This window comes from Cucurbita moschata, unplaced genomic scaffold, assembly GCF_002738365.1.
Source record: "Cucurbita moschata cultivar Rifu unplaced genomic scaffold, Cmos_1.0 Cmo_Scf00060, whole genome shotgun sequence".
Lineage (NCBI taxonomy): Eukaryota > Viridiplantae > Streptophyta > Magnoliopsida > Cucurbitales > Cucurbitaceae > Cucurbita > Cucurbita moschata.
The window spans coordinates 51,008-66,497 of record NW_019268576.1 but is presented as its reverse complement, the minus strand read 5'-3'; the positions used below and the strand labels follow the sequence as shown (position 1 = coordinate 66,497).

At 40.4% G+C, this 15,490-nt stretch overlaps 5 protein-coding genes across 11 annotated transcripts in view; 2 read left to right on the top strand and 3 right to left on the bottom strand.

The window, feature by feature from the left end:
* Positions 1-2,753, bottom strand: part of LOC111436883 — a 7,967-nt gene extending 5,214 nt beyond the window's left edge. For 2 of the 3 annotated variants that reach the window (XM_023074672.1, XM_023074673.1), the window contains exons 1-2: positions 2,405-2,753; positions 514-1,410 (exon numbers count right to left, since the gene is read on the bottom strand). In XM_023074672.1, the coding sequence (XP_022930440.1) occupies positions 514-1,302 (789 nt within the window). In that variant the 5' untranslated portion in view covers positions 1,303-1,410; positions 2,405-2,753. The remainder of the gene's footprint in view (positions 1-513; positions 1,411-2,404) is intronic. The other variant, XM_023074671.1, reaches the window with a different exon arrangement.
* A 2,983-nt stretch (positions 2,754-5,736) lies between these two features.
* On the top strand, positions 5,737-7,296 carry LOC111436826 (galactinol synthase 2-like). Its single transcript, XM_023074586.1, has 4 exons — positions 5,737-6,175; positions 6,249-6,572; positions 6,647-6,781; positions 6,869-7,296. Exons 1-4 carry the CDS (start codon positions 5,864-5,866, stop codon positions 7,088-7,090), a joined length of 993 nt encoding a protein of 330 aa, XP_022930354.1. The 5' UTR covers positions 5,737-5,863; the 3' UTR covers positions 7,091-7,296.
* Positions 7,297-7,380: 84 nt separating this feature from the next.
* On the top strand, positions 7,381-9,566 carry LOC111436827 (craniofacial development protein 1-like). 3 transcript variants are annotated; one of them, XM_023074590.1, is made up of 5 exons: positions 7,381-7,539; positions 7,827-7,893; positions 7,988-8,112; positions 8,213-8,395; positions 8,924-9,566. In XM_023074590.1, the coding sequence occupies exons 2-5, from the start codon at positions 7,833-7,835 to the stop codon at positions 9,281-9,283; spliced, it is 729 nt and encodes a 242-aa protein (XP_022930358.1). In that variant the 5' UTR covers positions 7,381-7,539; positions 7,827-7,832; the 3' UTR covers positions 9,284-9,566. The 3 variants fall into 3 exon arrangements, with proteins under 3 accessions (XP_022930358.1, XP_022930356.1, XP_022930355.1); XM_023074588.1 differs by having other exon boundaries at positions 7,381-7,893; positions 8,246-8,395; XM_023074587.1 differs by having other exon boundaries at positions 7,381-7,893.
* A 138-nt stretch (positions 9,567-9,704) lies between these two features.
* Positions 9,705-12,162, bottom strand: LOC111436824 (dihydrolipoyl dehydrogenase, mitochondrial-like). The gene is made up of 2 exons (XM_023074585.1): positions 11,757-12,162; positions 9,705-11,228 (listed from the first exon to the last, which is right to left on the bottom strand). The coding sequence occupies exons 1-2, from the start codon at positions 12,036-12,038 to the stop codon at positions 9,978-9,980; spliced, it is 1,533 nt and encodes a 510-aa protein (XP_022930353.1). The 5' UTR covers positions 12,039-12,162; the 3' UTR covers positions 9,705-9,977.
* A 486-nt stretch (positions 12,163-12,648) lies between these two features.
* LOC111436783 (probable protein phosphatase 2C 49) overlaps positions 12,649-15,490 on the bottom strand; it is a 6,019-nt gene continuing 3,177 nt past the window's right edge. For 2 of the 3 annotated variants that reach the window (XM_023074513.1, XM_023074514.1), the window contains exon 2: positions 12,649-13,993. In XM_023074513.1, coding sequence (XP_022930281.1) covers positions 13,010-13,993 — 984 coding nt within the window. In that variant the 3' untranslated portion in view covers positions 12,649-13,009. Of the gene's footprint in view, positions 13,994-14,502; positions 15,365-15,490 lie in introns of those variants that run through there. The other variant, XM_023074516.1, reaches the window with a different exon arrangement.

Genomic DNA, 15,490 nt, shown 5'->3' with positions numbered 1-15,490 from the left:
AAAAAAAAAAAAAAAAAAAAAAAAAAAAAAAAAAAAAAAAAACCAAACAAGCATATGGAACTCCGCATAACCTTAAGGGATATGTGTCTGCAATGAACACCCAACCGTGATTAGAGGATTTTCAAACTGTACAACTTGAAGATAGATGGTAATACCATTTTACTTGAAAATAACTATTATATCGAGAGCCCATGAGGAATCCAAACTTTTTTATAAATGCTTTAAAACAAACCGTCCATACAGCTACAACATTGCTTATCTTCTAATACAAAATTATAATGAGTCTCATGCTTCACCGGTACCATTCCATACAATATCAACTACATGCTTAGAATAAAAAATAGTCTGGTGATTGAAGTCTTAGGAATATCCATAAGACAATGTTGCTGCTGGAGTATTCTCTAAAAGAAAATAAATATCTATTCTTCAAGACAAGACAGGAAGTAGAATAAATAAACACGATTAAAACAAGATAGGAAATAACACCTATGCAAGAGTATTGCAATAGCTTACCAAGACCACAAGGAATTTAAGAAGTCCAACCATTGCAATAGTTGAAAGAATGGAGAACCATATAACTGAAAAGAAGGATGTTGTCCCCATACGTATAAAGGAATCAATGCCCCTAAAGGCACAGTCCAACCATACAATTGATATGAGAAGCATTATGTTACCAAAATGCACCATCCACTTCAGAACAATGGGATATGCCTTCTTAATCTTCTTTCCAACACAGTCACTTGTATTCAGTAAACTTTTCTTCATAGAATTAAACAGAGGTCTCTGTTTCTCCAGAAACACATGGGCTGCTTCAAATGTTGATGACAAAAATTCCACAAAACTTTTCACCAAAATATTATCTGAAAATTTTATATTGTCCACCACATTTCTGATGCGTTCTCTATAGCTACAATCTAAATGTACCCGCTCCCTATCACCAGTAGACCCCTTGTATCGTTCTCCTATTCTAGAACCCTCATTATCTCCATTGCAGTTTTCAAATTCTTTGGAGGGAAATGTTGGCTCGTCTGGAGTATGGAGTCCTTCCATTCCTTGTTTTTCTTTTCTCAAAGACTTTGCAGAATTTTTTACATTCTTTATACCCTCTCCAGTGTCACTATTCACCATGCCTTCTTCAATGGATCTGCTATAGTGGTTGTCATTTGGCAGTTCCTCTCCAGAACGTACCTTTATCTCTTGTACTCTTCCTTGCACCTTGGACTGCAAGTCTGAACCTTTCTTTTTACTGTTTGATGCATGGCGCTCTGACCCTGTTTTCTGATGATTACCCTTCCGAGCCATTGAATAGAAAATTTAAGGATCAATTTCAAGAGTAATTCAATTGAATCATTTCCAATCGCAACATATGGTCCATAGCAAGCAAGCAGGAAAATGTGCAAAGGTTATAGCCTGTAGACAAAAGAAGTATATAGTCAAAGCCTAATTTGTTTCCTTTGATGATCATTAAAGTAACAAATATGTTGATGATAATATAAATAGAAATTGGCACAAGAAATATGGAGAAAGCACATTAATGGACGCAAACATAATCTAGCTTTACAGGGTCAAAAAAGCATTGAAGGGAAATCAGCAAGGACAAAAAAAAAAAAAAAACTTTTTTAAATAGAGAAAGCAATTATGTAGACATACATAACCAGTGTTGTTCGAGGCATAACTTGCATTTTATGTGGTTTCACTACGGTGCATCTAAGACTCACACCCTTTTCCTTTTCAATTTCTGTAGGTTAATTGTTACAAAGTAAGTTGGTGTGCGCTTTATATTGCATGACTACAACTATATACTAATTTTGTGCTTCATTAGAATTTATGACCAATTGTGTAGTTAGACAAAACCTTGTTGTGATTCTTCTTCTGGAAAAAGAACTACGAGAACTACGACAGGAGCACCCATTTTCCGGAGCTGTGGCAAAAAGCACCCTCAATGAAGGATAGTCACGCAAAAGCAAAAAAATAGTAGCAAATAAAATATTAGAGTCAACTAACACGAAAATAACACACACTGGTCGATGATATATGTCCTTAATCCATATTTCGGGAAATGCCTCATTTCCAGTACCCCGGTAGACCGATGACTACCGAGTGACAAAGATCAAGAACAAAGTTAATTTTCACATAAATTTCCCACGCGCTCTAACTATATACAGATTACTTATAGCTGTTCAAGTGTCACAATTCTCCGACTATATTGCCGAGTAAAGCACGTTTTTTTTTTTCTTTTTTCTTTTTTCTGATTTATCCGTATTCTTGATTCCAGAAAGACTAGGCAAAAGTTAAGAAGGAAGCCAATTTCAAAACAAAGTTTCAAAAGAAGCATAGAGAAAATCGTTATTTACGATGTTACGTAGAAATAATCGAAAAAGATACAGAAATGAAAGAAAGAAACCTCAAATTGCAGCTTCTAGGAATGAAATACGCCAAGGGAAGTGAGAAAGAAAGCAGCAGGCAAAAGAAAACCCTAATAATCAAAAGTGAGGAAGAGCATGAAGAGCGGAAATTGGAGTCTAGATCCTCAGGAACTGTGCTGGTAATGTGGAGGAAGTTGAAGCGGCGGAGTGAATGGCGGAAGAAGATTTGGGGGTTGTGCAGCGGTGACCGGAGAAGACTACGTCGATAGGGGAAGTGTGCTGCGTTGAAAAGAGGACGTAAGAATTCCGTGTGCCGCTTAAAGCTATCTCGCCATCCCCATTATCAACCAGAAGCATTAGCAGCTGCAAAATCAGCCTCCCCCAATGAAAATTTTACATAAATTTAATAATTTCTAGTAGCACGTGAAATGTCACGTGACGCAAACTCTATCATCACCCTTCTCACATTCCTCCTGAGATAATGATATTATTAAATTAAAAATAAAAATTGAATTGATTATGAATTAAGTAATAATTGAAAGGTTCACGGTGTCCTACCATAAAAGCTACACATGGAGATTCCATTTATACATTTTCCATAAATTCGAGTAAATTGTGTAATAAAACAATTAATAAGTTAAATTAAATTCATAATAGGAAAAATGTTAGGTTACCTTTTGAATCCTGAGGTGTGATGAGTAGGTTTGGTTTCAATTATGATGAAAAAAATGGATTATTATTTTAACTCTCTTGCTCGGTTATTATATCTTAATACGAGTTCACTTTGCAACCCCTGAAACAGGTAGGGCTTGAATTGACGACTTTCATTCATCTTGTATCTCGATGTCATAGGATGTTTAAGTGTTTCACTTCGATCTCTATCATGAAGTTGTGGGTGGCTCCAAAGCCTACAATAGTGTTCTTGGACACTTTGTGGTTGACTCAAACCTCAACCCAAACCTCAACATATATAAGACTGCGCTTCACTGGATGTTCTATCTCACACACTCTCTTTTGGAGGGTAGATAAATACTTTAAGGCCCGCACACGGGAGTTCTCCATATTTTTTACTAGCGATGTTTCAATTTATGTCGTCTCGTACTCAGTTTCAGAGTTCATTCCAAATTTTTCTTGGAAGTCATAGAGTATTCGCCTTTTGTGGGCACTCAGTTTTTCAGTGGGTTCCCTTGCATATGAAGCAAGACGAGAGGTCATGGCTTTGACTAGGACGGTTCTGGTTGTGGGTCTCCGCCATGGAATTTTACCTTTCTATTGGAAGGACTCATTCCTCTCCTCCGCCTTCAAGTCTGTCACTTCCTCCATTTGAGAAAGCTAGGTCAATAATTTTTATTTTCACTGCTTACTGAAGCCTGGTTCTGCCTTATATCTTGGGGTTGATCGATGTTAAAATCAAACAGTCGTTCGACTTTAGCATAGGCCATGGAAAGATCTTGAGCTTTTTGTTCGTAGAGATTGGTTTTCGCCCACGACTCCAGCCCTCAACAAAATTGATGACCTTGTCTTTTTCAAACATATCACAAATATCTAACATAAGATCAAAAAACTGTTTAACGTAGTCTCGGATATTGCCAATATGCCTCAGCTCCCTTAACTTCCTTCTTACGATTATCTCGACATTCTCTGGGAAGAACTGAGAGTGGAGTTCTTGTTTTAAGCTCCTCCAAGTGTCTACAGTACATCAACCATCTTGAATGTCCACCACAACTTTGCATTGTTGGTTAGATGCATATTTGCCAACGTGACCTTTGCTTCTTCTGCTACAGTATTTGTGACTCGAAAGTACTGTTCGAGGTCAAAGATAAAGTTCTCTAGAACCTTGGTATCTTGAGCCCCACATGAGGACTTGGGCTCCAAGACCTTTATCTTGTTGAATTGGACTACACCTCCGGTCAGGGTTTGGCTCCCCACCGTTCTTATGGTGAGATTTAATCTAGCGCTAAGATTTGCGACTTCAACCCTAACCACTCCAACGACTTCTCTTGAATCCTCAAACATTTCTGAGACCGTCTGAACAATCGCTTGTTGGGCATTCTCTAAGCATTCGTTGCGTTCTTCGATTCAGGCAACAGTGCCCATCGAGCTAGCCCCACGCTCAAAGCCACCAGCAGTAGTGGCCTTGTCTTCTAAGGCCTCAACACTAACCATTAATTCACGGACAGACATTATCTCAAGGTGGCCTACCATCTTGTCGATCCTATAAGCTTTAGCAGCAATCTCATCCATCAGGTCAGTCTTGCCGAGTTGTTTTGCAATGGACATATTTGTTGACTACAATTCAAGGAGCCGACTCTGCTCTAATACCACTTATCATAATCACACTCTTGTAGCATTGGGACAACGATTGTGCAGCGCTTGTTCTACGTGAAAAGGAGCCAGATTCTAACGTGAGTTTTATGAAAAGGGGCCAGATTCTAACCTGAGTTTTAAACACCTTCTTGGCTTTCGTATATCCATGTTAATCTATAGGTACCCAAGTTGGTGTAATGAAGAATAATCTGAAAATGATTTGAGTTCTTGCCAAAACATCCAACTATGTTCTTTGGATTATAAGAACAGAAATTGTTTTAGTTCTTATTTGATAATGTTTAGAAGGCATGAAATGAGTTGGGAAAAAGTGCAGAATCCTATAAAAAGTTGGAAATAACAGCCTTCACACCAATGGAATACTGAGGTGCACTAGAAGACAACGTATTTCCACAAAGCTAAGCTGATTCAACCGTGTGGGGCATCTTCTTCTTCAAAACCATTCAAATTGTATAGACAAGAATCGAATCATCTGGACAAAAGCAGCTTTCCTTTTCTTTTCTTTCTTTTTTTTCCACTTTGTGTAGTGCCTAAGTCTCGACGTCTCGTGTCCCCCCTTCAAAGACTCAGCCTCCTCGCGGGCACATCACTCAGTGTCTGGCTCTGATACCATTTATAACGGTTCAACTCCATTGCTAGCCGATATTGTCCTCTTTGGACTTTCTCTTTCGGGCTTCTCCATAAAGTTTTTAAAACGCGTCTACTGAGGAGAAGTTTCTACACCCTTATTTATATTGACATAGAATCGTAATATATTAAATAAAATGTCGAAGTCTGAGATTCTTAGATCCTCCCCAAATTGTCCACATTTGTCTTGTCTACAAACTTGCAAGAGAGGGAATGATCCATAATTAAGATGAGTATCCAAAAGGCAAAGGGGATGATCCAAAGGTGCAAAACGTAAGAATCTTGTCCATCTCACAGCTGAAGGATAGGATTCCAACTCATATTCATCCCACCAATTCCATTCTCTTAATTGCAGTGTTTGTATTAATACCAAGTAATCACAATACTAACATGCCCCCCCACGGCTTTATAAATACCTGCATTCCCATCCCTCCACAACTCAAGCTTGAAGGACTAAACCTACAACTTAAACCTGCCCTACAAGTCCTTCTTGCCTCCCTTTCTCAACAACTCTTTGTTGTTCCAAAACCACCCACATAATCAATATGTCTCCGGCTGCCACCGAAACTGCCATCGAGTCGACCGATGCCCCCAAGAGGGCATTCGTGACGTTCTTGGCCGGTAATGGAGACTATTGGAAAGGTGTGGTTGGATTGGCAAAGGGTCTCAGAAAGGTCAAAACCGTCTACCCTCTCATTGTAGCTGTCCTGCCTGATGTTCCCGAAGACCATCGCCAGATTCTCGAGTATCAGGGATGCATCGTCCGCGAAATCGAGCCTGTTTACCCCCCTGCAAACCAGACTCAATTTGCGATGGCATACTATGTTATCAACTACTCAAAGCTTAGGATTTGGGAGGTACATTCGATTCATTCGTTCGTTCATTCGTTCATTCAAATTTAAATATATACTCAAAAGTGTTTGATTGCAGTTTGTGGAGTACGAGAAGCTGATATATTTGGATGGAGACATTCAAGTGTTTGAGAACATCGACCATCTGTTCGAAATGCCAAATGGATACTTCTACGCCGTGATGGACTGCTTCTGTGAGAAGACATGGAGTAACTCACCGCAGTACAAGATTGGTTACTGCCAGCAATGCCCTGACAAAGTCAAGTGGCCTGTTGAGGAAATGGGAAACCCACCCCCTCTTTACTTCAACGCTGGATTTTTTGTGTATGAACCCGACCTCTTCACCTACAAGGATCTTCTCGAAACTTGCAAGGCCACAACTCCAACCTTGTTTGCTGAGCAGGTAATTTAAGTTGAACTTCAACCATTTAGTCTTATCATATCAATCACATGTCATAATGCGTAATGCGCATGTAGGACTTTCTGAACATGTACTTCAACGACATTTACAAACCCATTCCTCCCATTTACAATCTCGTCATGGCCATGTTGTGGCGTCATCCCGAGAACATCGACGTAGACAAAGTCAAAGTTGTCCACTACTGTGCAGCGGTATGCTTTTCTTTTCTTTGCTTGTTTGGTTACGAAAATATTGAAGATGAAGATGGCGTTGTATTTAGTTGTGAAATGTATGTGTAGGGATCAAAGCCGTGGAGGTACACAGGAGAGGAAGAGAACATGGACAGAGAAGACATAAAAATGTTGGTGAAGAAATGGTGGGAGGTTTATGAAGATGAATCTTTGGACTACCAAAATGTTATCAAATCTGAAACCAAAGAAGCAACCAAGCTCGCGCCTTTGGTCTCTGTGTTGTCGGAGGCTGAAGTTGTCAACCATATCACAGCTCCTTCTGCTGCTTAAATCATATATACATACATATATATATATATATAATATGTATGAGCGTTTGTGGTGTGAGGCCAAATAGTATTATTATTATTAAGCTTATTATATTATGTATTGTAGCTCAGGTGGGGGTTGTTTTGTCCTTTGTGCATGCAACTCCCAACCTTGTTCATGGCTACACTTCAGTTTCCAAATTTTATGAATAACCCTGCTTTTATGTGCCTTTCTTTTTGCTCTGCTTCTTGTTCATGGCTACACTTCGTTTTATGGAATTAATTAACTTATTAAAAATTTGACCAAAAACCCCTTACCCGGGTCGGGTCGGGTCAGTTATCGGTTCAACCGAGCTGCAGAGTGCAGAAAGAGAGAGATTTGAGGGCCCAATTATCCGGGAGTGTTTCCGGAATCTGTGTTGTGCGGAGACTTGGTGTCTCGATTCCGTTCAATTTGCCGCAATCTCTCAGGTTCTTCATTCGATTAGGGCTCGTTTGATTCTGCATTTTGTTTCATAATATCAACACACAAGATCCTTCTCCCCAAAATGCTCTGTTTATAGGATGAGTTTTTCTTTAACTCTACTGTTGAGCTTTCTCCCTACTGCCATACTGCATTAATATTGGAGCAAGCATGTTTATTCAACCATGGCTGAAGGGGAGCTTATTTTTGTTATGGTTCTCGCGTTCGTCTCACAAAAAATGGAAGACCCATGCGAGATTTGCAGCTTTTCCTAATTTTCCCTTTTATATGTCAGAATCTAATGGAATCGGGTAAAGAAGGATCCGTTCATATGAGCTCAGAGGGAAAGCCTAATGACACAGGTGAGCATAGGGAGCGGAGCGGATGTTTTTTGTGCTTTTCATGTTAGCATATGTAGATTAAGAAGTGTAATGATATTCTTGTTTATGTTGCTAGAAATAAAAGAGCGTGTTGATGCCATGTTGGAGCAAATGAATAAAGGGGTGTCTTCTGAAACCTTAAAAGCTTTGTCAACCAAACCATCTCCACCAGTGAATAAAAACTCAAACAAGCCATCCAATGTAAAAATTCACATTCTTCTCTTTCACAATGAGGCAGGTCAAAAAAATAGGAAACAGCATTTCTCTTACTTTATTCTCTCCCCATGTCCACCGTCTCTGGCATTGGATTTCACATCTTGGTATGGCGTCAAAGAAGATTGTTGAACCTCAAGAAAAAGATATGTCATCGGAAGGATCCAAGGTTCTGCAGAACAGTTCTGATGATGCTAAGGTGCTTGCTGCTACTGCTCTCTCAGCTGTTAGGGACTCTACATCTACCATTGCTGGCAGAGGGAAAGTTGAGGTGCCAATACTATCCTATTTCTTTTTCTACCCTTTGCTATTGTTATGAGACTTATAGAGCTGAAAAAGGATTACATTAGAATGTCATTTGGTCAGTTGTTTGTATTATAGTTTAGAGGATTTCTCTTGTGTTGATCCATCTCTCTCTCTCTCTCTCTCTCTCTCTGTTTCTTTTCCGTCTAGAACAGTTTTTTGGTTAATTGTTCGGTTTAGGCACTTTTCTGAAGAAACTTATGAGAGGAAAATAGATGAGAGCTGTACTTGACTTGATGGATGGGATAACTCTAGGAAATGTAATGGAGTTTGTTAGGTGGATCCGTCTAGGAGCAAGAATTTTGAGTTCAGATTTTATGACTTTATGGGTGAAGGAGGGTTGTGGGAAATGTAGCGTGGGCGGGGGAGCAAGGTGTATGAGAGTCTTCCAAGAGGTTATAGGCCTTATAAAACAATAGAACAGTAAGTTTTGGCATTGGTTATATTGATCTGTTAATTGATGAGCTGAAGGAAAATTGTACTTTTACTTCAACAGATCAGGGAGATAAGGGACTTCGCAGGCCAAGATGTTGAAATTAAAAAGTTTGTAGATGCTGATTCAAAGGAAGCACACGAGAAGATGAAGGCACCTGCTACTTCAGCTGTTGATGCAGTCCTGGAACAAATTAAGAAGAAACAAAAACTTAGTGTTCTTGGCAAGACAAAAAAGGACTGGGGAGAGTTCAAGGAAGAAACTAAGGGTCTGGAAGAGGACTTGGATGCTTACAAGAAGAGCTCAAATCAGTATCTTGATATAGTTTCGTTTTTGCAGCGAGCTGACTACAGGGAGTTCGAGCGAGAGAGGGATGCACGGTTGTCTTTGCAGGCCAGGAGGAGCGAGAGGAGCCATGATTAAGCCATCATCCGAAGCTCTGTGAAGATGTGCCCTTAACTGTTGAGGTTCCAGAATTTCTTGTGCGGATCATTTTTCAATAGGAGAGGCAGGGCAATCGGCTTAGCTGATGCAGATGTGATGATTTAGGGTGATACTGGTTTAACAAATACGCTTGACACCTACTTCTATTACTCCAAAGTGTATGTATAGATGAATTATTATACATAACCAACTTGACACCGGCTTAGCTGAATATTTTTATAACCAATACTTGACGATTCATCGGTGTCTGCTCCATGTAGAATAGCTTGTTTACAAGCCTCTTGGGGGTCTTGACTTCACCTATCCAGAAGATTCAAAATAATTTAGGCAGCATTCTTTTGCCATGGTAAACCTTATTTTACTCTCAGATATGTGCTTGTTCTGAACATACGAGAAAAATACCAACGAACGTGTACGTGCTTCGCTCAAACTAGTGTAGTGTAGGTACACTATGCGTGTAAATTACAACGAAAGTTTGTTCTGTCCTTTACTGTTATGGAAACTCGACCGTTCTTACAAATTATTGTTTCGCGAGGACCAGAGCAGCAGATTTATCTGCTTTCATGCAGGTTGGGAAAGGGAAAAAAAAAAAAAAAAAAAAAAACCTGAAAAGCAATTTCCAACTCGTCAAAGGGAAAAAAAAGAAAAAAACAAAACAAAAAGTGACGATCCACTAGATGTGAATGGGCTTGTCATAAGTTGCCATGGCGGCCTCCTTTAATGCCTCACTCATCGTTGGATGAGCATGGCAAACGCGGGCAATATCCTCACTAGCTGCGTCGTATTGCAAGGCCAGTACTGCCTCGTGGATAAGCTCCCCAGCATTGGGCGCCATGATATGGACGCCGAGTATCTTGTCTGTCTCCTTCTCCGCCAAAATTTTGACCACCCCTTCAGCATCATCAATTGCTTTTGCCCTGCTATTTGCCAAGAATGGAAACTTCCCAACACGATATTCCACACCTAGTGCCTTTACCTGCTCCTCAGTCTTCCCAACAGATGCAACCTCTGGATGTGTATAGACAACCCCAGGGACTTTATCATAGTCAACATGGCCGATCTTCCCAGCTATGAACTCCACGCAGGCAACCCCATCCTCTTCAGCCTTGTGAGCTAACATTGGCCCAGGAATTACGTCTCCAATTGCATAAACACCATCCACATTCGTAACAAATCTTTCATTTACCAAAATCCGCCCTGCCTTATCAGTTTCAATCCCTAACTTGTCTAGCCCAAGTCCAGCAGTGAACGGAGTTCTACCAGCAGATACAAGAACAACATCTGCTTCAAGTGTCGTCTGTTCACCACCAGATGCCGGTTCAAGAGTCAGCTTCACGCCATCCCCTGAAGTATCAACTCCAACCACCTTAGTTTTTAGCATAAATTTCATTCCTTGCTTTTCAAGAGCACGCTGAAATTGCTTCCGGACTTCCCCGTCCATAGTTGGGACTATCTCAGGGGCAAACTCAACAACTGTGATCTCGGATCCAAGTCGACCCCACACTGATCCCATCTCTAGCCCAATGTATCCAGCTCCAACTACAACAAGTTTCTTGGGGATTTCTGACAAAGCCAAGGCTCCTGTTGATGACACAATTTTCTTTTCGTCAATGGTGACCCCGGGTAAAGATTTGACATCAGATCCAGTTGCAATTATTATATTTTTTCCTTTCACCACCGTGTTACCACCTTCAATGGTGTCCACAGAAACTTCAGAAGGGGAAACCAATTTTCCGTAGCCTTTAACATAGTTCACTTTATTCTTCTTAAAAAGACCTTCAATACCACGTGTGAGATTGCCTACTGCTTTATCCTTTTGCGCCATCATGGCTGGTAAATCAACCTCAACAGAAGAAAACTTCACTCCATGGCTAGCGAATGAATGCTGAGCTTCATGGTACATGTGGGAGGAGTGGAGAAGAGCCTAAAGCATATTATTTTAGAGTTCAGAGAGCGACCTAGCTTTTTAAATTGACACACCGAACAAACATAGGATCGACCTAAACCATTAACAGCTTTTAACTAAAACGGTGTACATAAAGAGCTTGCTATTATATGAGATCCTGCAAAAACATCAAAATGGTAGCTGTATCTTACAAGGGCTGATATTTCGTGCGTGAAACAAACCAACCAATGATGGAACTCCTAGAAAGACTAACAGAGTGGCAGGTGATTCGGTTGTCTTGAAATGTGTATTAGACAGTAACAGATCGAATTTCAATTACGAAAATCCCTCACTACAAAGTGAGCACGAATCAAGCAAGTAAACAAGATCGCGAATAGTATGAATAGAACTAACTCAACCAGACATAATCAGCCAATAAATCATTGAACTCAAAATTTAGAAGACGAAATGAAATATGAAGTAAAAGAACCAGATTAACATTAAAAAAATAAATAAAAACTAGATATAGATGCTAAATAATGAACCCTAAGGGCGAATTACGATTACCTTGGAGGGAATACAGCCAACGTTGAGGCAAGTTCCGCCAAGAGCCCCACGCTTTTCAATACAGGTGGTTTTGAGGCCAAGCTGAGCGGCCTTGATTGCCGCGACATAGCCACCAGGCCCACCTCCGATAACGACAACGTCGTTTTCATCGGATCCAGAGGAGGCAAAGCGTCTGGAGAATGATGCGAATGAGAAAGAGTGATTGAAGGAATCAGAGTAAGAAATAGGGAGGTTTCTGTATAGAAGGTTGGCCTTCCGCCTAGCACAGTTTGCGAGTGCCATCTGATTGGGCGAGATGGAGAAATTGAGAAACTGGAATTGGGGTTGGATCTGAAGCTCTGCGACTGAGAAATGAGAATTCACCACCAACTCAGCTGCACGCTTTTGATTATGAAGATGATCGCCAACTAAAAAGCCTTTGTGTTTATAGTTGTAATAATCGGGCGTGGACGTGGCTACTTTCCATTTTACTTCCACTAATTTTGGGAAATTTTACTTCCACTGATTTCACGAAAACTTTCTGTATAAATTTTTACCATATCGGTATTATTTAAAACTATATGGAAACTACTTTTTAATGCAAAATTAAAAATTAAATTTTTTTTTTTAATGTCTAAGCTTTGAAAATAGTTTTTATTTAGTACATGAATTTCAAAATATTATTTTACATGAGAAAAACTTATTGAACCGAAATGGTAACATTTATGGGATAAATTTGTACCAAAGAAGGCAGCCCAATTCCAACATGAGGGAAATAATTATTGTGTATTGCAACGTCAATTGCAGACGAATCTTTCTACATTTCGACAGCTTCCACCAATCACGTCGAAAGTGACTTTTGAGTATTTCACTTTCAAATCTATTTTGGTACGAATAAAGGCGCAATGAGCAATTGAAGAAGAGAAACAAAATGCATTGGTACCATTGTTTTATGCAATTCTACATATGCTTGCTTGTTCGTTCAACTAAAAACCCAAAGAAACACAATACTTTAACCAAACAAAACAAGGGCAGGCTTAAGACTTGAAATTAGGGCTTCTCTTCTCATTTATTACTTTACACAAATAATGCCGGAACCAATCCTTCCTTCCAAACTCTAATTGACAGATCAAAACCGCACTCATCTGAAAAAGTACCATCCAACACTAACCACTCAACCTATTTCTTTGTATCCCTACAAAATTGCTGGCTGCTTTTTTGCTTCTGAAGCAGTCACAAACAGGCAAGAATTGATTGAACTTCAAATGCTATACTCAGTTTCCTTCCAACAAGCTCCTCAACCTACTTCTCGCCTCTTCGGTCAGACTACACGGCTTCCATATCCGCTGCTGAGGAATGCAGCTGGGAGAAGCAAGGCAGATTACTATTGCAGTAAGGTTATCTGATGTGTTGAGGCGCAAGGCTTCCAAGACTAACTCTTGGGAACTTTGATGAGGGTCATTGTGCTTCCTCAACCCACGTCGAACAAGACTGACGGCGTATTGGCTTGACATTACGTCCCAAATCCCATCACAGCCAAGGATCAAGAACTCGTCATCGTTCGTTAAAATAGCATGCTCCACTTGTGGCTCAGAAATCAGAGGTGATGAGGAGCCATTTGGCAATTTCAGGTCCCAATCCCCCAAGGTTCTCGTTACTGAAATATACCCATTCACATACCCATCATCTACGAACCCTCCCATCGCTTCCACTCGCTTGCGCTCGAGTAAATTAGAAGGCCTGTGATCTTGAGACATTGGAACAGCTACACCTTTCCTACATAGGACCGCTCTGCAGTCACCAGCATTTGCAACAAGCAAATGACTTCCAAGAATCAATGCCGTCAACGCAGTTGTCCCACATGAGCTTCCAACACTTTGCTCATCAGCCAAGGCAAGATCTGCCAGTAGAAACGCTTTGCGATGAGAACTCTCCAAATCTTTCATGGAAATAGAACTAATATCCAGCATTTTTAACCAATCAGCATCTTCAAAGAATAATCTAATGGCATTCCTCTTGATAAAGCCAGCTGCATGAGGCCCTCCATGACCATCGAAAACAGCATAAAAACCACTTGGCACAGGACACTTGAACATAGATCTGAGGTGGGTAGACAGATCATCAATGCAGATATGTTCATCATCCATAGAATCCCGAGCTCCAATGTCCGCGTAGCTACCAGATCGAATATTTGGAACAAAATCTATGGCAGTTGACACTATATGGGCATCTTCAGCGATATCTGAACATTTAACTGCCTGCTTGACCAAAGATGAAAAGGGCAAGGTAAGGAACTGCCCCCCTTTTCTTTTCATCTTTTTTTTAAACAGGTATTCCAGAACGGGATGTAATATCTAATCTAAGCAGTACATAAAACATCAAATATGTCGAGCTTAATAATTACTAACTAGTAGAAGTAAACTAACAAGACAAATGAATCAAAGCAATTATTCCAGCATAGAAGCTACTGTAGCGTCAGCAGAGGATTTCCACAACTGTATATTGGTAGTGAGTAAATTATTCACACAATATAAATTACACAGCAACGTAAAGTTATTATGATAAACATTCATACTTAACATAAAAGAATAACAAAAGTAGAAAGTAACAATTCCAATTAATATCCAGAAAAGTTGGGTTTTATTGCCCTTCAAACCTCAGCCCACCCTCCTAAATTAAACAGTTTATATTTAAGGGTAGTAATCACGAATGCTGTAATTCTAAATTGTGATTGGACAGAAATGAGGAAGAGATGTGAAGTTGATACCTTTAGTTTAGAGAGCTGGCTTCCTTGTTTCATCTCAGTGATACGGAAAATAAAGAATTAAGGGTTCTATGGCTCAGTTCTTTGTTCAAAAGGCCTTTTTCTCTTCAGCAAATATGGAAGAGACCATGTACGTAAAGGAGAATTTGCGATTGGTAGTTCAGATTTTCTGAAGAAATCTAGAATAACTTGGGTTCCAATTACAGGTGGAAAGGGAAAAAAGAAAAAAAAAAAGAAAAGAAAAAAGATACGGGGTTCACAGAAGTCTAAAAATGTTTATAAGTAGTTAGTTCGGGGGGGTTTGGGCTGAAGGGGGTTGCTAGTAAGAAAATCTTAATGAGGTAGGGAAAAAATATAAAGCATTGCTCGGGAGGTTTAGCTTAAGTTTTTGCGAAGTTCTTTTTCTCTGGGCAGAGCTGTGGCCTGGGGGTTTCCAACTGGTGGTGAGTTGAGATACTTAGGTTTCAAACAGTTTTCAAATTCTCTCACTGTATTTGATTGGCTTGGTTTTCTTGGAACTGCTTGCAGTTGGCTGTGGTTCGGTTATGACCTTGTAAGCCTTTAGCTACTGGGTTAATCTCTTCCTCAAAATCTTTCGAAGTACGGATTCCTTTGGGTTTTTCTTTGGAATTGAAAGCTATGCTTCTAAAAAAGACAGGGAAACATGCAAAGCACCTTCTCCTGAGTACAAACCTAACCCCTTCGAATACAATAGCGCTTATGTGTATACACATATGGAGGAAAGAGAATTGAATTAAGACAAGTAATAGAAGGACCCCAATCTAAGTTGATAAGGACCAAGGGGACATTTTTACTAAAGGAGAGGAAAATAGCACTCCAATTACATACATCACATGTTTCTTATCCCCCCCCCCCCCCCCCCCCCCCCCCCCCCCCCCCCCCCCCCCCCCCCCCCCCCCCCCCCCCCCCCCCCCCCCCCCCCCCCCCCCCCCCCCCCCCCCCCCCCCCCCCCCCCCCCCCCCCCCCCCCC

Excerpts from the sequence above, each read along its gene's own strand:
- LOC111436826 (XM_023074586.1), top strand. The coding sequence starts at position 5,864 with ATGTCTCCGGCTGCCACCGAAACTGCCATCGAGTCGACCGATGCCCCC. Across the intron at positions 6,176-6,248 it reads CAAAGCTTAGGATTTGGGAG|TTTGTGGAGTACGAGAAGCT; the intron begins GTACATTCGATT and ends GTTTGATTGCAG. Across the intron at positions 6,573-6,646 it reads CAACCTTGTTTGCTGAGCAG|GACTTTCTGAACATGTACTT; the intron begins GTAATTTAAGTT and ends ATGCGCATGTAG.
- LOC111436827 (XM_023074587.1), top strand. The coding sequence starts at position 7,782 with ATGCGAGATTTGCAGCTTTTCCTAATTTTCCCTTTTATATGTCAGAAT. Across the intron at positions 8,113-8,212 it reads ACTCAAACAAGCCATCCAAT|CATTGGATTTCACATCTTGG; the intron begins GTAAAAATTCAC and ends CACCGTCTCTGG. Across the intron at positions 8,396-8,923 it reads CTGGCAGAGGGAAAGTTGAG|ATCAGGGAGATAAGGGACTT; the intron begins GTGCCAATACTA and ends TTACTTCAACAG.
- LOC111436824 (XM_023074585.1), bottom strand. The coding sequence starts at position 12,038 with ATGGCACTCGCAAACTGTGCTAGGCGGAAGGCCAACCTTCTATACAGA. Across the intron at positions 11,229-11,756 it reads TTGGCTGTATTCCCTCCAAG|GCTCTTCTCCACTCCTCCCA; the intron begins GTAATCGTAATT and ends AATATGCTTTAG.